Here is a 22,530-nt window from a genome sequence, read left to right as displayed (position 1 = left end):
GACAAAACTTTACTGCTTTGTTCTCCTGTGGCTTTATGGTACTTTTAATTTCAGGTATGAAACTTGAATCATGCCATTTGAAAAGAGAAAAAAAAGAAAAAGAAGAAGAAAGAAAGAAAGAAAGAAAGTAGCTGTCACTAAGACCTTTGAGCCTATAAAAGATGGAAAGTTTTGTAATAGTTTTGAAAGCCTGAGGTTTTTGTGGCTTTCCTACCAACATAAGAGGGTTTCCTGTAGAGTTAGCACATTTAAGTAAGGTAACATGGTCTTTCCTAACCTTATGGCCAGAAGCACTAGTTTCCATTTCAGAAGCTAAAGTTGTTTCAGGTAAAACCTTCCAAAGAAAGCCGAAGAACTAGTTTCCATTTCAGAAGCTAAAGTTGTTTCAGGTAAAACCTTCCAAAGAAAGCCTGTCTCTTTTGTGTTGGATAAAAATTCATGTTCATAAGGCTATGCTTCAAGTTTGAAATTCTCAATAAATTTTCTGCTCCTTTTGGGTGTGCTGACAGGTTATTACCACCTAACTCCAGCTAACGAATACTGTGGCCTGGCTTGAAATTATGTAGCTGGAGATTGCTTGGTTTAAATGAAGACAAACTTTCGATTTTCTTGGCTAAAAAATTTGCTTTTTCGCAATAAATCAGTTCTAAAAGGGGGTTTCCCAATGCTTGCTGTTGCAAAAACCTCTTGAATATGGGCTCTGCAAGCTCTTTGTTTACTGATTTTTTTAATGCCTGAAATTGTTGATATTCCCATGCTAAACATCTAAACTAACTGCTTACACTCACTATAACTATTGAACAAAACCAACATTTTTTTAGCATACAGTACAAATATCTTTTTTCTCCAAGCAATCCAGGTAATTGCTGAACCGGGTAGTTGGAGTTTAGTTAACTGGAGTTCTAGTTTTATACATTGTTCTCTTGTACAGTAAATGATTTGAAAGTTGTATTTTGCATCATCATGAATGCCAATAAAATATGATACCAGAATGTGAATCATTAAAATACACATAAACAACATTTTTCTGTATAGAACTTTATGCTGCTTAGGTGGTAGCTGATACATGTGAGACAACTGGCTATATGAATTAGAGTAGCATCTATGAATAAAAATTTCACTGGCACTGATCTGGAAGAGCAATAGGCCTAATATGAAAAATAGCTACACTTTGCACACAGTAGAAAATAAAAGAATTGTAATTCAGCGGGTCAAGCACTATTAGTGTTGTGAGAAATGGCCTGGCATGTGCCAAACTACAAGACTTGACCCTACTTCAGTTAAGAAAAACACAGCTTAGTGGTGTGTTCTGATTGGTATGACACTATATGGCTGTAACCAGTGGTATGTCATCTCACTGCCAGGCAACTGTTCCATGCTCCACATATTCCAAATGTCGGGTCTGTTCTCCTTTAATTGTGTGAGTGTATCTGTGCTAGGAAGATGAGAACATATGCTGAGTTCAACACCGATTTCATTCATATTGTGGAGAAATACACCTGTATTTATGATAATAAGAATGCTGAATACAGCAATAGAAATGCTTCACACAAAGAAGATGAGTGACTGCTGGTGAAATACCTGAGACAGATATTTTAATATATTTGCACAAGAGAAAGAAGGATTAGAAATAACTAGAAATATTATTCCGGAGGCTACAGAAAACAGGCCCCACCTTTGCGCAGCATCATCTGGAAATTACACACAATTATGTAGTTGTTGTTGTTGTTGTGGTCTTCAGTCCTGAGACTGGTTTGATGCAGCTCTCCATGCTACTCTATCCTGTGCAATCTTCTTCATCTCCCAGTACCTACTGCAGCCTACATCCTTCTGAATCTGCTTAGTGTATTCATCTCGTGGTCTACCTCTACGATTTTTACCCTCCACACTGCCCTCCAATGCTAAATTTGTGATCCCTTGATGCCTCAAAACATGTGCTACCAACTGATCCCTTCTTCTAGTCAAGTTGTGCCACAAACTTCTCTTCTCCCCAATCCTATTCAATACCTCCTCATTAGTTACGTGATCTACCCACCTTATCTTCAGCATTCTTCTGTAGCACCACATTTCGAAAGCTTCTATTCTCTTCTTGTCCAAACTATTTATCGTCCATGTTTCACTTCCATACATGGCTACACTCCATACAAATACTTTCAGAAACGACTTCCTGACACTTAAATCTATACCCGATGTTAACAAATTTCTCTTCTTCAGAAACAATTTCCTTGCCATTGCCAGTCTACATTTTATATCCTCTCTACTTCGACCATCATCAGTTATTTTACTCCCTAAATAGCAAAACTCCTTTACTACTTTAAGTGTCTCATTTCCTAATCTAATTCCCTCAGCATCACCCGATTTAATTTGACTACATTCCATTATCCTCGTTTTGCTTTTGTTGATGTTCATCTTACAGCTTCCTTTCAAGACACTGTCCATTCTGTTCAACTGCTCTTCCAAGTCCTTTGCTGTCTCTGACAGAATTACAATGTCATTGGCGAACCTCAAAGTTTTTACTTCTTCTCCATGAATTTTAATACCTACTCCGAATTTTTCTTTTGTTTCCTTTACTGCTTGCTCAATATACAGATTGAATAACATCGGGGAGAGACTACAACCCTGTCTCACTCCTTTCCCAACCACTGCTTCCCTTTCATGCCCCTCGACTCTTATAACTGCCATCTGGTTTCTGTTATGTAGTAGGTGCACAAATACAGAAATCTTGCTACAATGGGCACAAACTGTCACCATTTGAAATACTGGATCTCATGAGGCACTATAAAAACCATCCTGAAGAGATATTGAATGTACAAACAGGCTACACTTACTCTTCACTTACTGACACTGCTCAATCTGACTAATTACCAATTCAAATTTTAAGTTGTGTCCCAGTTTACCAATTATTTATTTATTTTAGCGTCCTGTAATTATGAAAGTATTATTTTGTATACATGGTATTAAAAATTAATTTCTTTTATTAATGCAAATTCTTTCCTGTTGATGTTTGTGCCGTTATGTGCAACAGTATCTTTGTCAGCAGCACTAGACAATGGGCTAATAACCTCAAAACTTGATTTATTTTAAAGGGAAAGAAAGAAACAACAAGGTGGCAAAAAAGTGTGGTTTTCCATATAATAGTGTTTCAAGAAGTACACAGAGTGAAATCAACAGAAATTATAATTAATGATAGCCAGGAAACTCTCATTGTGTTATATAAAAGAAATATCTATTTTCTCTGTTAAACAATGTTGGAAAAAGTTTACAGATTTCTGTGATTTAGTGCTATTTCAGATCATTTCAGTATGTAATTACGCATTTAGTTCAGGTGGTTCTTCACTTCAACTATGAAAAGCATTGTATACCTGACTCCTTAACTTCACTGTCTCAGCTGGTTTCCTGGATTTTGATGCGAGTTCATAATAGGGTGCTTTACATGGGTCTACATCACTCGCATTCCAGGGATGTGCAAGAGAAAAGCACAGTGAGAAACAGAACAGAAATTATTGTCTCTCTATCTCATGTGTTTTTCACTTGTCTTTTGAGTAGGGTGCTGTAATATTTACAAGAAATATCATAGCTGGAACAGTAGCATACTGCATGCGTTCACTAACATTTCATATACCACAAGTGATAACATTAAGTAATAATTTATTACTTACACTTCTAAATGAAGTTCAAATGAAATTCATATTCTGCACATTAGGGGGGCCTATGAGTAGGATTTAAAATGCCAAATATGAATAAATTTTAATATTTTAATTATGAAAATATAGACAACACTGTAAGCTAACCTTTTTCCCATGGTTCAAATAGCATCAAACTAAGGAGAATGCAGCATCTGTAATAAATTTTGAAGTCTCTTTTCCATTTACATGCTTTAATGTGACCAGAAGAGTACATAAATTGCTGTGATTGTATTTGATACGGACGGTGTATGTTCGATGAGCATCACCAGTCACTGTTCTGTGAGTGCCAACAAAGGTGCTGCACTCTGCTGCAACTATACTTCGGGTCAACTGCCACTGCCCAAACTGCAATGCCCCATAAAGATGATCCAGTAAGCTTTCTTCAGCCAGGTGCTATCTGAATGCCATTAGTAAACCATTCTTACTGTGACTATTGCCATGGAATTGTTTACAAACTGGACATTGATTCTGGCTGGACATGCTCATTGAATCTGTTGATGACCTGGCTATTGTATGGATATCAGTGTTGGTATACTTTAACCAAAACCTTCAAATGAATTTTTTCTTGTGTTCAACAAATTGTGTTACACTGGCACCACTACAGCATAATTAACTGTTTTAAGAGAATGGATGGTGAACATAATTTGCCATATATCATCAAGGCAACTCATCTTTTTGTGATACCAGGCCATTTAGATACAACAAAGCTCCACGAAGAGCATTAAAATCAATTCTGAAGAACAGACATAAAAATATTGTCGCCCTCATACTTACTGACTCTCTGACTTGGGCATTCCAATCTCATAATCAATTGGCTCTCTTGACGGTACATGGTCTTCCCACGTTCGGCGCTCCTTGGATTCTCTACGCTGCGGTTCTGGGGTTGGTTCTGGTGTGTATATGTGCCCTGGAGGATACACCATACGTGATGGATGTGAGAAAGCACCAGCCAAAGGTTTGCGCCGGTACCAAGTACGGCAAGAAGCATTGTTGTACCAATCCCTGAAACACCAACCGTATTTTATGATACAATTGGACTGATAAAAAATTACTCACCAAGTGGCAGTGGCAGAAAACACATACAAAAGTTAAGAAAACATGCAAGATTTCAGTGCTTGTGGCTCATTTTGTGACGTAAGAATTGAAGGGGAAGGAAGAGGGATGAGGGGAAAGTACTGGTCAGATTTAGGAAATGGGGAGGATCACGGGAAAAATCAACCCCAACGTCGCATCAGGGGAGACTTACCAGGCAGGGTGAGAAGGAAAGTTCTGAAAATCCTTGACACTTTGTCCACACACCTTGCAATATAATTACAGAAAAAATTACTTTACATATAGACAATTTACTTAAAATGACAAACATTGTACTGATGATTATAAGGGCAGTTTCCCGTTTATGAATACTGTGTCATTTATGATTATGAATTTTGTATTGGTATCACAGAAGCAGAATTTTAGTGGGATAGAAAATAAAAATTAATGACAGATATACATAACAGAGGAGAAAACTGCATAAAAGCAATTCCTGCAATTATAACAAAGGCAGGTGGGCTAACAGAGATGAATGGCAAAAATCAGGCAAGTGTGAGTAGGACTTGTGCTTTGTGTGCTCCCTAGAAACTTAAGTACATACACAGAAATTAATAATAATTTTATGTGACTCAATGACATAGTGAAAGTCTTTTTACTGGATGTCACTTTTTGACCTGTCCCCTCCCCCCAACTTACCCCAATTATCCAAATGGGGAAAATGGACCTACACTTTAGCATGAAATCTGAACCATGTGTTGTTTATGGCAGCTCCTCACATTGTTCAGAGACGAAGGCAAGGTTAGAACAAAGACTGAAAAAACCGCAGTCCAACTGAGGTTTGATCTTACAACCTCTGTTTCCAGGCATGTACTTTATTGTTGCACCACATGGGCCAACAGGTATAGAAATACTTAATCTTGTGAAAAGGAAAGTAGCTGCTCACCATATAGCGGAGATGCTGAATTGCAGATAGGCACAACAAAAAGACTGTCACAAATACAGCTTTCAGCCAGGATGGCCTTCGTGAAAATTAGTTGCCTGAGACTGCAACTATTTGTAAGCGAAAGAACTATGTATAATGATGATATCGACAGACTGAACTGCATGTGAACATACATACCATGGTTTGAGAATGACAGCTTTTCTTATGATAGTTTTGCTGCTGACTTCCAACTACTCTTGTGATGCCACATACCCAGTTGGAGCCACAAAAGTTAAACAAATAAAAAAATTTAAACAAAAGCATCTGGGTAAATAATGGGGTCGCAGAATCACGGGAAAAATTAAAACTACACCTTAGTGCAATGTTAAGTAATAGAGAAAACTTCAAGCTAAAGAAGGCCTTCAAAATTTATCAAGAATACTATCAAGATTTATTGATACAGATCAGGAGCAACTATGTTGCGAAAAGCTTCAGGCTTCACACAATGTTACATCTGGTGTATGGGGAGTGATAAACAGTTTTAGAACATGCAGAGACAAATCGTGTATGGACATTACTACTGACATAGTGGGATGTTCATAAAAGACCAACTTGAAGTTTCAAATATTTTCAATTAATATTTTTCCTCAGTAGGGGAAGCTATCAATGACAAACACAATAACATACAGTATAATTTTAAAGGCAATCTATCTGGGCATAGCATGTATCCAGCCCCCACAAACTGCAAAGAAATAATAAACATAATTAGCTCTTTAAACTCTTCCAGTTCTGCAGGGCATGATGGCCTCAGTACTAAAGTATTAAAAGTGTGTAGACAAAATGTCTATGCACCTTTGCCTGTAACAGTAAATAATATAATAGACTCAGGCACCTTTCCAGGAGGACTAAAAATAGCTCAGGTAACGTTGATCTTTAAAAGAGGTGACAAATACAAAATTGAAAACTACAGACCAAGCTCAATAAATCCTGTCTTTTTCAAAATAGTTGAAAAAGTCATGTATAATAGAATTATAACCTTTCTCAATAAGCATAATGTAATGTTTGAAAATCAAAATGGATTCTTAAAATGTAACTCAACTAGCATAGCAGCTGTTCAGTTAATTGAAGAGATAATAAGTGGCATCAAGAACAAGCAACCTCGACCTCAAGAAAGCTTTTGACTGTGCAAATGCTACTATCTTATTATATAAGCTATGACACATTGGCATCAGAAGCGCTGATCATGACCAAGTCTTACATGAGTAACCAAAGACAGTTTGCACTGCTTAAAACTGAAAATGGTTTTCACAAATCCAAGATCACTTATATAAAATACGGAGTACCCCAGGGCTTGGCATTGGGTCCTCTTTTCTTTTTGATTTCTGTAAATGACATAAAATGATGCACTCAAAGTTCCAAATTAGTTCTGTATGCAGATGATATGTCCATTGTGTGTAAAATGGAATCATTTAATGAACTAGAGACCCATTGTAATAACGCAACAAGTGAAACTGTTCAATACTTTAATGAAAGCCAGTTAAATGTAAGCATCAGTAGAATATGTCTTATGGAGTTTAACAATAGTAGTTTTAATGATGAAAGTAAACTATACATTGGCAATGAATTAGCAAAAACAGAGTTTAAAGTAAAATTCCTAGATTTAACAATTCAAAGCAATCTCAAATGAGACACACATGTTGACACTCTAGCATGTAGGAAAATGATGAGAAAGGAGGACAACACTTTTAATTGCATGGAACTATGTAAGATAGAGCAACAAAGCAGAAAGGAGAGAGGCTAAGTGGTAGAAGCATCACATGCAGCTTCCTCCACACCATTATGCAATGAATCAGCAACCTCAGTGGAATAAATAAAGGAGTCTGTTAATTTTTCTGTTACTTCATGTGATGGGGGCAGTGATGCAGTATTCAGAACCGCTGAGAAGGAGATGCAAAAATGGGATACAGGAAACTAAGATGCCAAACAGTGGAAAGTACAGGATGGAAGAATAACAATATGGAAATGAGAGACTGCTGTTCATCACTTAGAGGAAGTGCTCAGCCACACACAGGCATAATGAAAAAGAATGACAGCATTCTTCTTCACTGGCTTGCCTGCGACTAAATGCCTCCTCTGTATGGCAAGTAGAAATTTATGCATTCTGTTCTTGTCATTTTTTTTAAAGAAGCAAAGGTTTCATACTGTGTGTTTCCTGTGCTTTCAGCAAAACTATGAAAGAAATTTAAAGGAAAAAACAACACAAACATAGTATATTGTCATTTTCAAAAGTTTGAAATTACGTAAATGGTATGTTGGAAATCAGAAAAACCTAAAAGAAAGTATGGAAACATCTGTAAACGGAATCATAGTTCAAAGAAATGATGTAATCCTTGAAGTTCACTTTCTGACAGTCTTTTTGTTGTGCCTACCTGCAACTCAGCATCTCCACTATATGGTGGGTAGCAACTATCCTTTTCATAATAATCACTATAGATAATGTCTTCAGTATATGATAAATTACAAAATACTGTAATTTAATTTAATTGCTTAAATAAAAAATCTACTCACCACGTAGCCACTGGTTGGTGAATAGATTTTCTTGTCTATCCAATTACATTACTTTGTCAAAAATTGTTTACTTTTGTTGTTATAAAATACTGTAACCCCCCCCCCCCCCCTCCCCCAAAAGAACCATGGACCTTGCCGTTGGTGAGGAGGCTTGCATGCCTCAGCGATACAGATAGCCGTACCGTAGGTGCAAGCACAACAGAGGGGTATCTGTTGAGAGGCCAGACAAACGTGTGGTTCCTGAAGAGGGGCAGCAGCCTTTTCAGTAGTTGCAGGCGCAACAGTCTGGATGATTGACTGATCTGGCCTTGTAACACTAACCAAATCGGCCATGCTGTGCTGGTACTGCGAACGGCTGAAAGCAAGGGGAAACTACAGCTGTCATTTTTCCCTAGGGCATGCAGCTTTACTGTATGGTTAAATGATGATGGCGTCCTCTTGGGTAAAATATTCTGGAGGTAAAATAGTCCCCCATTCGGATCTCCAGGCGGGGACTACTCAGAAGGATGTCGTTATCAGGAGACTGGCGTTCTACGGATCGGAGCGTGGAATTTCAGATCCCTAAATCGAGCAGATAGGTTAGAAAATTTAAAAAAGGGAAATGGATAGGTTAAAGTTAGATATAGTGGGAACTAGTGAAGTTCAGTGGCAGGAGGAACAAGACTTTTGGTCAGTCGAATACAGGGTTATAAATATAAAATCAAATAGGGGTAATGCAGGAGTAGGTTTAATAATGAATAAAAAATAGGAGTGCGGGTAAGCTACTACAAACAGCATAGTGAACACATTATTGTGGCCAAGATAGACACGAAGCCCACACCTACTACAGTAGTACAAGTTTATATGTCAACTAGCTCTGCAGATGACAATGAAATTGAAGAAATGTATGATGAAATAAAAGAAATTATTCAGATAGTGAAAGGAGACGAAAATTTAATAGTCATGGGTGACTGGAATTCGGTAGTAGCAAAAGGGAGAGAAGGAAACATAGTAGGTGAATATGGATTGAGGCTAAGAAATGAAAGAGGAAGCCGCCTGATAGAATTTTGCACAGAGCACAACTTAATCATAGCTAACACTTGGTTCAAGACTCATAAAAGAAGGTTGTATACATGGAATAAGCCTGGAGATACTGACAGGTTTCAGATAGATTATATAATGGTAAGACAGAGATTCAGGAACCAGGTTTTAAATTGTAAGACATTTCCAGGAACAGATGTAGACTCTGACCACAATCTATGGGTTATGAACTGTAGGTTAAAACTGAAGAAACTGCAAAAAGGTGGGAATTTAAGGAGATGGGACCTGGATAAACTGACTAAACCAGAGGTTGTACAGAGTTTCAGGGAGAGCATAAGGGAACAATTGACAGGAATGGGGGAAAGAAATACAGTAGAAGAAGAATGGGTAGCTTTGAGAGATGAAGTAGTGAAGGCAGCAGAGGATCTAGTAGGTAAAAAGACGAGGGCTAGTAGAAATCCTTGGGTAACAGAAGAAATATTGAATATAATTGATGAAAGGAGAAAATATAAAAATGCAGTAAATGAAGCAGGCAAAAAGGAATACAAACATCTCAAAAATGAGATCGACAGGGAGTGCAAAAAGGCTAAGCAGGGATGGCTAGAGGACAAATGTAAGGATGTAGAGGCTTACCTCACTAGGTGTAAGATAGATACTGACTACAGGAAAATTAAAGAGACCTGTGGAGATAAGAGAACTACTTGTATGAACATCAAGAGCTCAGATGGAAACCCAGTTCTAAGCAAAGAAGGGAAAGCAGAAAGGTGGAAGGAGTCTATAGAGGGTCTATACAAGGGCGATGTCCTTGAGGACAATATTATGGAAATGGAAGAGGATGTAGATGAAGATGAAATGGGAGATCCGATACTGCGTGAAGAGTTTGACAGAGCACTGAAGGACCTGAGTTGAAACAAGGCCCCCGGAGTAGACAACATTCCATTGGAACTACTGACAGCCTTGGGAGAGCCAGTCCTGACAAAACTCTACCATCTGGTGAGCAAGATGTATGAAACAGGCGAAATACCCTCAGACTTCAAGAAGAATATACTAATTCCAATCCCAAAGAAAGCAGGTGTTGACAGATGTGAAAATTACTGAACTATCAGTTTAATAAGTCACAGGTGCAAAATACTAGCGCGAATTCTTTACAGACAAATGGAAAAACTTGTGGAAGCCAACCTCGGCGAAGATCAGTTTGGATTCCGTAGAAATGTTGGAACACGTGAGGCAATACTGACCCTACGACTTATCTTAGAAGCTAGATTAAGGGAGGGCAAACCTACGTTTCTAGCATTTGTAGACTTAGAGAAAGCTTTTGACAATGTTGACTGGAATACTCTCTTTCAAATTCAAGGAGCGAAAGGCTATTTACAATTTGTACAGAAACCAGATGGCAGTTATAAGAGTTGAGGGGCATGAAAGGGAAGCAGTTGTTGGGAAGGGAGTGATACAAGGTTGTAGTGTATCCCCGATGCTATTCAATCTGTATATTGAGCAAGCAGTGAAGGAAACAAAAGAAAAATTCAGAGTAGGTATTAAAATCCATGGAGAAGAAATAAAAACTTTGAGGTTGGCCGATGACATTGTAATTCTGTCAGAGACAGCAAAGGACTTGGAAGAGCAGTTGAATGGAATGTACAGTGTCTTGAAGGGACGATAAAAGATGAACATCAAAAAAAGCAAAACAAGGATAATGGAATGTAGTCAAATTAAATCAGGTGACGCTGAGGGGATTAGATTAGGAAATGAGACACTTAAAGTAGCAAAGGAGTTTTGCTATTTGGGGAGCAAAATAACTGATGATGGTCGAAGTAGAGAGGATATCAAACGTAGACTGGCAATGGCAAGGAAAGCGTTTCTGAAGAAGAAAAATTTGTTAACACCGAGTATAGATTTAAGTGTCATTAAGTCGTTTTTGAAAGTATTTGTATGGAGCGTAGCCATGTATGGAACAGAAGAATGCTGAAGATTAGATGGGTAGATCATATAACTAATGAGGAGGTATTGAATAGGATTGGGGAGAAGAGAAATTTGTGGCACAACTTGACTAGAAGAAGGGATTGGTTGGTAGGACATGTTCTGAGGCATCAAGGGATCGCAATTTAGTATTGGAGGGCAGCATGGAGGGTAAAAATCATAGAGGGAGACCAAGAGATGAATACACTTAACAGATTCAGAAGAATGTAGGTTGCAGTAGGTACTGGGAGATGAAGAAGCTTGCACAGGACAGAGTAGCATGGAGAGCTGCATCAAACCAGTCTCAGGACTGATGACCACAACAACAACAACAAAATACTATAATGGGGACATATATGTGCGTGCATGATCAAAATGCCATGATTACTTGGGTGACAGTTTATTTTGACTGTCACAGGGGATTCTTTGCGATTTTTCTTAAAAATTTTCAGAAGTTGGGGATTTGTTTCAAGGTTCTGTATAAGCAGGCATTGAGTATGATGAGCCACTATCAGCAAGTTTCAAAGCTGGTTAGTTGGCACACGACATGAGTTTGCATCCTACAGCTGTCTGAACTGGGGAAGATTATGTTAGATTGTGAATCAAAAATTTTGACAGGGAGAACATTAAAACATAAAATGTTAGTTGAGATTGTTCAAGTTGCAAAAGGTAAAAACAAAATGTCCAATAAAAACTTAAATTTCACCAGTTTTCCATTATGGTACACTGTAAGAATGTTAGCCTAAACATGGTCTACCCAGAAGTGGAACTATCTTTTTTGAAAATGTTTAATGTGTCTTAGGTTTTTGGTGTCACCCATACAGAATAAATTTTGATCAGCTGCTGCACCATGGGGCTACAAACATTCATTCCACTTGGGTTATTCCAGCCCTGTTACACAGCAATGCAGGTATGTGGGGCTTGCAATTCACAGAAGAGGGACCACATGAACATCTTTTAATTGGTATCTTGAACCAAGACCAGCAGTAGTTAAATGGTTGCGTATGAGTGTTAACCACAAGTTTCAATTCAACTGACATTGCCAATTATGGACACAATTATTAGTGATATAAATTTATTTATGAATGTCTAATGTGAAGCAAAATCTACATACAACCTGAAATATTCAGTAAATGAATCGTGGAACAATGACTTGTGATTTTTGAAAGGAATGTTGGAACAGTGGAATATTCTTAACTTATCTGATTTTAGAGAACACCCTACTTTCATTTTTGAATGGCAAGACATAACTCTTCTATTATTTTTGTTGAGGCACATTGCTTTTTGAGTAATTCAATGAGTTTATTAGAGCAGGTTTCTCATATTTAAAACTGAAAACAAAAACTGTTTGATATAATGCAAACGCAGGTCAAATTCAGGAACTGAAGGCTTAAGTGAGCAAAGTTTTAAGTATTAAAATGGATGAGTGCTTCAATCAAGTAAGTGGCTTGGTGGATAGGAATTGTTAAGAGTTGCTTGAAAGGGGTTTTAGGCAAGTGGAACAACCAAATGACTGAATATATGTTACAGGAACAAGGTTCTTTAAGAGCTACAGATGTTGCACAGGAATACAGAAACACCAACACAAATATGTGTGCGAACATAAATGTAGATGCTAACAAAGCCTGAATATATGTTATAGCAACAAGGTTCTTTAGGAGCTACAGATGTTGCACAGGAATACAGAAACACAAACACAAAGACATGCTCAAACATAAATGCAGAGGCTAACCGAGCCTGCAGGTGGCACTGTTGTATTTCCCACTCCACTCTACTATTTGCTCCACCCCATCCCCCTCCATGCATCACTTCCCATACCTCCTCGTTACCACAACTACCAACCTGCTGCTCCTATTAGGCACAGTTATAACTCAGGTGCAGTGATCAGAGACAGTAATGTGCATGTTGGATGTGTGTGTAAGATCAGTTTAATGCTCCTCCACACATTGCACAGCCAGTGAAGCAGCTACTGCAGAGGTAGAAATGCCAGACTGATTAGCTGTCATTTCCCTGCAGCCTGGCTGTCCAGATCACCTGATCTTAATCTGTGTGGCTTCTGGATGTGGCATTATCTGAGAGATGTTGTGTTTAGTGAATTGAATCAACACATTCTGAACGTGATTGCGAGGCACGTGCTGTTTCTCAATTTCAACTTGCGCCAGAAAATGACGGACAGCACATTGAACATGTCTTGTACTAGAACCATCACAATTAGAAACTGATCTCATTTTACTTTTTATGTGGTTTTTGGCCCCAGGACAATAAAAAACCAATTTTATTTTTTATGCTGTTTTTGGTTTGAGGACAATTGCTTTTTATGTTGTTTCTGGCCTCAGGACAATTAAAAAAAGATTTTTCCCATCAAGTGTGAGTGGGTTTACCTAACTAACAGTGCCACAATGGTTGACTTCCAAAATTGTGCAGTTATGCTCATTGAATGGTACAGATGGTGTAATGTGCAACTCAAATCATAGTCACAGTATCGCAATTCAGCTGTCATTTGTGGCAAGCCCATTTACGTTACAATGCCATCTACTGGATTTTTTTTTTTTTTTTTTTTTTTTTTTTTTTCATGACATTTCCCACCGAGTCAATAACATGCTGTTCAATTTTGACACCATTCTGAGCAGTGGTTCTCTTTCTACAGTGTTTTGCAACTGGATTTTAATTCTGGACACCCTATAAGAATCAGTCTCTATCATATGCGCAAATGGAGGGAGGTGGGAGGAGGAGGAGGAGGAGGAGGACGAGGAGAGATGTGGGGTGAGGTCTTAATCTATTATTATTTTGTCATTTCTTTGCATGCATCCACCAAAATGCTGTTTTCAAATGTCTTTCTGATTTATATCCAGTTACTTTTTTGTTTTTTACTATCTGCAATTCATTATTATTACTGTGTTATGGGAAACTTATAAGTTACATATGTAGCTACTTCAGTCCTAGTATACATAGTTTTTGTGTTTGTGACTGACTTTAATTCTTTTCACCAGTTATCCCCATTTTCTTAATCTTTTCCTCTCTTTCTATTTTGCATTTTGCTGTCTTTCCTTTTGTGTTTCTGCCCTACTCCAGATACTTCAGTTTTAACACTGATGGTTAAATTTGTCATTAGTAATCAATTAAAAATTACGAAGTAGGTTGTAAAGTCTACCTGTAGCTGTCATAATATATTTTGAGACGGTCTGTTGTTATCTGATATTCATCTGCTGGCATTTTATCAGCACGCAAAAGCCATGGATGCTTGAGAGCAGCTTTGACGTCCATTCTCCCATCAGCTTGATAAACTAGCAGCTTGCTGATGAAATCTCTAGCTTCCATGGATAACTTGGAAAACCACTCTTCAATAAATTCCCATTTTCCTTCTTTTATACGTGTCAGAGTCTCCCGATCATTAACACCTCTGAATGGAGATATTCCAGAAAGCAGAATGTATGTGATAATACCAACAGACCACATATCAGCACTAGTACTGACACCATCACCATTCACAACCTCTGGTGCAACAAATTCTGGCATTCCTGGAATTGAAAGAAACAACTATTGCAGAAAAAAGAAAGAAAAAGTAGATCTTACATTTATTAGCTTTTCATATACTGGTGACATACACTGCATAACATTTTGTATAATATTACTACAGCAGTATAACAGAATACTTATGTAACATAACTATAATAACCAGCTGTGTGAATCCCTGTTCAGCTTGCAAATGTCACAATAAATGGGGGGCATAAGAACTTTTATATTTTGGTTCAAAAATAAATTGTGTGTGAATATTCAGCAATAATTTCCAGTAATTATTTTATTATGATGTAACTGAAATTATAAAAATATTATCTCCAAAAGTTGGATGCTGCTCTCACAAATTATCAGACACACATAACTCAAGCAGTTAGAGATCATAAGAACAAAAGACAGTTTTCCACAAGGAAGGCTTTCGGGCCGTAAGGCGTTTGTCAAAAATAGATGACACACACACACATCACACATGCATGACTGCAGACTCAGACAACTGTAGCCACACTGCGAGCAGCAGCACCAGTGGATGATGGGAGAGGTGACTGGGAGGGGTTAAAGAGAGGCTGGGGCAGGGAACTGGAGGATAGTAGGGTAGGGGTGGTGGGCAGTGCAGTGCTGCTAGGGAGTGCACAGGGATGAGGTGGAGAGAGGGTAGGACAGCTATGTGCAGTCTGGAGGATAGACCGAGTGCAGGGGACAGATCTTTTTTTTTTTGAGGGGGGCGGGGGTTCAGAAAAGGAGAAGAGTAAAAACATTAGGTGCGATGGTAGAATGAGGACTGTATAGTGCTGGAATGGAAACAGGGAGACTGGATGGGTGAGGGCAATGACTTATGAAGGTTGAGGCCAGGATGGTTATCGGAATGTAGGATATATTGCAGGGAAAGTTCCCGCCTTCACAGTTCGGAAAACCTGGTGTTGGTGGGAAGCATCCATATGGCACAGGCTATGAAGCAGTCATTGAAATGAAGGATGTCATGTTTGTCAGTGTGCTCAGCAACCAGGTGGTCCACTTGATTCTTGGCCACTGTTTGTTGGTGACCATTCATGCGGACAGACAACTTGTTGATTGTCATGCCCACATAGAATGCAGCGCAGTGGTTGCAGATTAGCTTGTAGATCACATGACTCATTTCAAAGGTAGCCTGCCTCTGTTGGGATAGGTAATTTTTGCAATCGGACTGGAGTAGGTGGTGGTGGAAGGATGTATGGGACAGGCCTTGCATCTACGTCTGTTATGGGAGTATGAGCCATGAGGTAAGGGGTTGGGAGCAGGGTATGTGTAGGGATGAATGAGTATATTGTGTAGGTTCAGTGGACAGTGGAATATCACTGTGGGAGGGGTAGGAAGGATAGTGTGCAGGACACTTCTCTTTTTGTTGTGCCTATCTGCGACTCAGCATCTCTGCAATATGGTGAGTGGTAACTTTCCTTTTCATAATATTGTTACATTCCATCCTGGATTTTTCATTTTTTGATTTCAAAAGACAGTTCTGAGAGATCTGTGAAGTATATCACAGTGCAACATTAGTACAGTTTCCTAGCTGAAGAGAGCATGTCCAATGAGCTGGGAAACATGTCAGCAACATGAGATAACCCTCCATCAGCAGGATATTACTGACTAGGATTGCAGAATTATTGTGAAAGAGAGCACTGCCGCCACAATTTGAATCAGATACAACACGTGAAAATCATGCAGCTGTAATGGAATCACCCACAAGTAGTGAATGCCAACGGCGACAGATCATAAAATTTTCACATCGTCTATTGAATCTGATTACCAACCAATGATCAAGATTCTTTTAGTGCAGTGCAAAGAATTTCTGCTGGAAGTTGGTTCTCCTTACCCTTGCAACCTGGAATCTGATTGATCTTTCCCTCATTTCAAACCTTCCCCAACCAATCCCTCTTTCATCCCTACAGAAGAAACATGTAAGTTCCGAAAGCAGTGTTTTTTCATTGTCAGTTCTTGGAATTTTGCCTCCTGAAGGCAAGAAATGGACAGCCACTCTATTTCCCTACAATTTATGGTATAGATTTCTCAACTGTATTTCATTTTCATTACAAACTATTCTGTATGTGTGCTTACCCCTTAAGAAAATATTGTCAATGAAGACAAACTATTGCAGATAAAGGAAATATTAAATTTTTTAGTGAGCACAAAGAATCAAGAAATATGGCAAACAGTAAAACACAATATTCCACCAGCTTATTTCAGTCTCTGCTTTCCACATAAATCTGTGTAAAAAATTATGCTTTTTGTTTCACTAGTGCATTTTCTTCAACATAATCTGAATAATTCCTCACTTCCACACGGCTCTGACTGTGGAACTCTTACTAATGTTTCTTTTACAGTTGTTCATGGCTGAACTCTTGTTCAATAGCAAACCACTTAGTTATTTATGTTTAATTCTTCCCACTATTACCCATCTCCTGTCACTTCTAAGAATAGTTCTCTAAATACCAGTCTACAAAAATGTGTTGGTATTCGAGACTATAAAGACAAAAGATGCACAAGTAACACAATGGTCATCAGATTACCCTCCTGTGACTGTAAATAATCCAGATAAACAACAAAATAAATGTAATAATCATGATTTTCAATTTATGTAGCTATGTTACAGAAATATTCAGTGAGATGAAAAAGCAGATGATAAATGGTGATCAATAGCTTGTAAAAAGCTGCTTACAAAATGTTTAAATATTCAGTTGCTGATGAGGAAGCAATATTACATCAGTCTCAGTAATTATGTTGAGAATGATGATTATAGAAAACTGTGAGGACAGAAACATGTTGTTTATAATGCCTGTGCTATAACTGAAATAGGAAGCTTAGTATTCACTCAATAAGAACTACTTAATTCTGTGGTGCCCACAGTGAATTATGCAGCAGCAGTGCAGACAGATTCAGATATAAATATCAAACAGAATCATCTATCTTTAAAGAAATCATCTCTGCAGGTAAATAAGTCATTAACTCAAAATACAAGAAAAAATAATTTCTTTCTGGAAATCACAATGGTGACAGCAACATATCAGATGACTACACAAGTGTTTATGTCATGTGAGCCAGATTTTGCATACAGATACATAACCCCAATTATGAGTGATGTGGATAGTTCATCAGTGTATGTAGTCTTCTGTCATGTGTTTGTCAATGACTGCCTTGTTGAAGGAGCTTTTACCCCCTAAGTTATGTATCCATCAATGTGTGCTTAACTTTGCTGTTATCACAATTTTTTGTAATGCTGAACCAGTCAAAACATAAAGACAAAGATAATCTGATAAACTGTTGGAAGATGAACAACGTTACCAATCATGGTTTGTTTCAGTATTTTGTGTAAGTTTGGGTTATTGTGAGGCATGGGGACACAGCTTCTATTAAAGTAATGGATCCTAAGGATAAAGTAATAGAGGAGTTTGAGTACCTCATCAGCATGTGATTGTTTTTGTCACTTATCAGTGTGCAACAAATGATGTCAATCAGTGAGAAACACTGCTAAACACCACCAAAAATAACTGATTCATTGCAATAAAAAATGAAGGTGATGCATACTAATCAGAAGTGTCAATTACATCCAACTAATGGTTTGAATATATAGGACAAATAAACAAATAAAATAAATGTATGTGATTGTGATGTTACCCAGTAAGATAGAAATACAGTATCTTGGAATCATACCAAAGAGGTTGTAAATTTTACCAAGTACATCAACAGTTGAAAATTAACATTGGTAGCCGGTGGTGTCACATAGGTGCCAAAATTTATCATATTTTATTTAATTCAATTTTAAAAATCATTTGCATCATTCATAACAAGAATTAACAAAAACATAGACTGCTGCTCAATGCTATCTTTGTAACAAACCCAATTCTATTTCACACAATAGTAATTATTAGTGCAAGAAAAAAAGGAAATCTAGTACAAGTATTTAATATAATTAATATGGTGATTGATATACCACCATTTCATCTTACCATAATCAAGAGATGCTAGTTTTCCAAAGTTTATTCTCCTGCTCAAACCAAAATCACAAATTTTTAAATCATCTCCACCTTGATGTGATATAAGGAGATCACCCACCTGAAAAATCAGAAATTTTCTAGGTGATAAAATACATTGTAAAATTGTACATAAAGGTATAAAAGAAGAATTTGGATTTTAAGATGTAGAAAGTACTATCCTGTACTTACAGTCAGCCCAAGATGTGCAATGTTTTGGTCATGCATATGTTCAAGCCCCCATAGCAACTGTCGAATATAGCCAGCTATGTCTGATTCTGTTATATATCTTTCCTTTGTTAAGTTTGTCAGTAGTTCTCCTCCTCCTGCTCTGTGTATTTAGTTAAGGGAAGTACAAGAGGAATTTAATATTTACATTATATTATCAGCCACTTAAATGAAAGGTAAGACATTCAAAATTAATAATAATGTTGCTCAAAAGTACAGAAGTTGTTGACAGCACTGAGCTTGTTGTATTGAGTTTTTTTTTTTTTTAGTGGTTTCATTTTCAGTTTTCATGGTGTGAGTGTGCCAGATATTTATGTTCATTCTGTGTGTGGCCATGTTCCATGACATTACAAAATTATATCTTTGTTTTCTGTTTTTTTGTTACAGTAACGGTGTAACTTTTGGTATTTTGCTCTGTGATTTTCTGCCAAACATAATGAAAGACCTCAGTTTATTGGACAATGCAAAAGCATACATACGGTATCTGTTTCTGTTCTGTAAATTCATTGCTTTTGATCAGAGTTTTATTCATGTGAACCATGAGCTCAAGTTCTGGAACCATCGCATTTTACTGGTCTATTGTGGAAAACCTTTGTTTTTGTTTTGAACTGAGTATTGTTAAGTTTGACTTACATTCAGCCTACACAAAGATGGATAAACTGAAAATGTATAGTATCCACAAATTTGATGGTAAAAATTTCCAACTGTGGAAATATCAGTTGCAAATTATTTTTGTACTGAAAAAGTGCTCCATATTGTTGAGGGGAAACCAAGGCCAAATGAAGCTGGTGAGAATCAAACTGCTTGGGATGACTTAAATGCGAAGGCAATGCTCATTCTATCTACTGTGATGGAATTTGACAAACTGCAATTTGTTATGATGTGCACAAATGTGGCGGAAATGTGGGCCAGACTAAAGACTATTCATGAACAGCGATCTGTAGTTAATAAAATGGCCTTGAAGCAGAAATTTTTTGATTACAGAATGTCGTTAACAGACACAATTGCACAGCACATCAGTCAAGTTGAGTCCTGGGTACAATCATTAGCTGATATTGGGGAACCTGTTACAGAAGTTGACAAAATAGCTAAAATTTTGGAAAGTCTGCCAGCAAAGTTTGCAATTTTTTCAACTGCCTGGGACTCATGTCCTGAAGATCAACAAACATTTGATAATTTGACTTTAAGGTTACTGAAAGGAGAACAAAAACTCTTACAATGTTATGAAAAATCAACAGCCTTCACAGCAATTAATGTAGATAAAACATGCAAGTTCAGTTCAAATACTGGTAACAACAGAGCATCTAACATGATCAGTAGAAAAAACGTTGAATGTTATTACTGTCACCCAAAGGGACTTTTCAATCTGAGTGCAAGAAAACTTTTAGCAAAACTTAATACAAAAACTGATACATCTGAGCACCAAGCTTTGAGAGTGAAACATGCTTATGTTTTTGCTCCAGGTTGTGAAAACATCTGGTTAGTTGGCAGCGCTGTGTCAAAACGTGTGATGATCCACACAGAGTGATTCAACACATTTAAGCCAATTCAGTCGGATGACACATTTGTTCAAATTGGAGACAATTTGATAATCAAAGCAGAAGACATTGGATTAACTGAAGTACTGTCACTAGTTGAGGGCAAATGGCGACCTCACACTTTGGAAAACATATTACATATTCCTAAGTTAAAGAAAAATTTATTTTGAGTGGGAGCAGTCACAAAAAGGGGAATGAAAGTTATTTTTGATGACAAGAGAATGGAAGTTCACAGTTCAGGTCTAATTGCAGCACAAATTAAGATGGGCAATCAGTGTTATCAAATGTTTTTTAAATGTCCAGACGGACTACAAGGCAAATCTTGCTTCCCTGAATTGCACCATGATCTGGCATGAGAGACTTGGGCATATTCATTTCAGTGGTTTCAAGAATATGGCTGATCTGAACTTAATACCTGGTTTCAATATGAAGAAAGTTGAAAATCTTCATTATGATCCATGTCAGTATGGAAAGATGAAAAGAAAAGCTTTTAATTCAAATTTGGAATCGAGATCAAAAATTCCTGGCAAATTTATTCATGTAGATTTGAGTGGATGGATGAGAAAACCATCTCTTGAGGTGCACATTTGTACATAGTTTTCAAAGATGATTGCACCTCATACAGGTTCACGTCTTTTCCTAAAAGTAAGCATGATACTTTCTCCTTGTTTTTAGAATTTCAGGGACTGATTGAAAGACAAACTGGAAACAACATCAGAGTTCTGAGAAGTGATTATGGAACCGAATTCATAAATAAGCAATTTGAAGATTATTTCAAGCAAAGTGGTACAATACTGAGAAAACAAGTCCCTATACACCATAGCAGAATGGCTGAATTGAACGAGAAAATAGGTCAATTGCTGAGTGTGAATGCACTATGTTATTAAGTACTGACTTGTCTCTCAAATTGTTGGCAGAGGTAGTAAATTGTGCTGCATATATCTTAAATCGCTAACCACATAAAGCAAACGACAATGTTATGCCACATGAAAAGTGATTTGGAAAACCTCCTTCTTTAGGACACATGAGGAAGTTTGGATCAGCAGCATATGTATTCCTGATAAGTTTAGATGAAAATAGGATAGTAAATCAAATAAGTTGATGATGGTTGGCTATGATGGGTATAGTACCAATTATCGCCTCTACGGTCCTGTCATCAAAGAAAATGACAATCTCCTGCAATGTCTCTTTCAATGAAGAACAAATCCATAGCTTAGACATAGAACAAAGATATACTGAATTTTACCTGGGAGACCATGCTGCAGAAGATGTTCAAGAGGAATCTGAAGAGGATAATACTGGTTAACAAATGAAATAAAATCAAAAACATGTTCAAGAGGAATCTCTAGAGGATGATACTGGTGCACAACAAATGAGAGAAAAACAAAGGATGAATCTGAGAGATAGGTCAAATTTGTGAGCACCTGCTTGTTTTTGGGACCAAGATATAGCTTGTTCTGCCATTATCTTTGAACCTCAAACTTTTGAAGAAGCAATGGCATCGAGAGAGTCATCAAAGTGGAAACAAGCAATGGAAGAGGAAATGACATCATTGAAGAAGAACAAAACTTGGGATCTAGTACCATTACCACACAACCACAAGTCAATTGGATGTAAGTGGGTGTATCATGTGAGGCGGAATTCTGAGGGAAAAATTGACCACTTTAAAACTAGATTATGTGCAAAACGTTATTCACAACAAGAAGGTGTTGATTTTGAAGAGACCTTCTCTCCTGTGGTCCAATATGATTCAACCAGAGTCTTAATAGCCATAGCAGCTTCAAGAGATATAGAAATTAGGCAGTTTGATGTTAAGGCTGCATTTTGAAAGAAGAAGTTTATGTGGAGCAACCAAAAGGCTCAAATAATGTTTGCAAACTGAAGAGTCTACATGGAGTCAAACAATCACCACGTTGTTGGAACCAAACATTTGTTCAGTTTCTGACAATGTTTGGCTTTATGCAACTGAATGAAGAAAAATGTGTTTCCCATGCTTTAACAGATGACACTGATGTTTACCTGTCACTTCATGTGGATGATGGCTTGCTTATTTGTAAGTCTCC

General features: G+C 37.5%; 1 protein-coding gene across 3 annotated transcripts in view; it reads right to left on the bottom strand.

Annotated features, from left to right (window-relative positions):
- The window catches only part of LOC124774939 (obscurin), a 694,794-nt gene that overhangs the window by 63,579 nt on the left and 608,685 nt on the right, over window positions 1-22,530 (bottom strand). For all 3 annotated transcript variants that reach the window (XM_047249630.1, XM_047249632.1, XM_047249631.1), the window contains 4 exons: window positions 18,894-19,032; window positions 18,678-18,783; window positions 14,336-14,702; window positions 4,461-4,688 (listed from right to left, as the gene is read on the bottom strand). In XM_047249630.1, coding sequence (XP_047105586.1) covers window positions 4,461-4,688; window positions 14,336-14,702; window positions 18,678-18,783; window positions 18,894-19,032 — 840 coding nt within the window. The remainder of the gene's footprint in view (window positions 1-4,460; window positions 4,689-14,335; window positions 14,703-18,677; window positions 18,784-18,893; window positions 19,033-22,530) is intronic.

Source organism: Schistocerca piceifrons, chromosome 2 (genome assembly GCF_021461385.2).
Source record: "Schistocerca piceifrons isolate TAMUIC-IGC-003096 chromosome 2, iqSchPice1.1, whole genome shotgun sequence".
NCBI lineage: Eukaryota > Metazoa > Arthropoda > Insecta > Orthoptera > Acrididae > Schistocerca > Schistocerca piceifrons.
The sequence above is the reverse complement of the archived record's forward strand: the minus strand, read 5'-3'. Positions and strand labels throughout refer to the sequence as shown.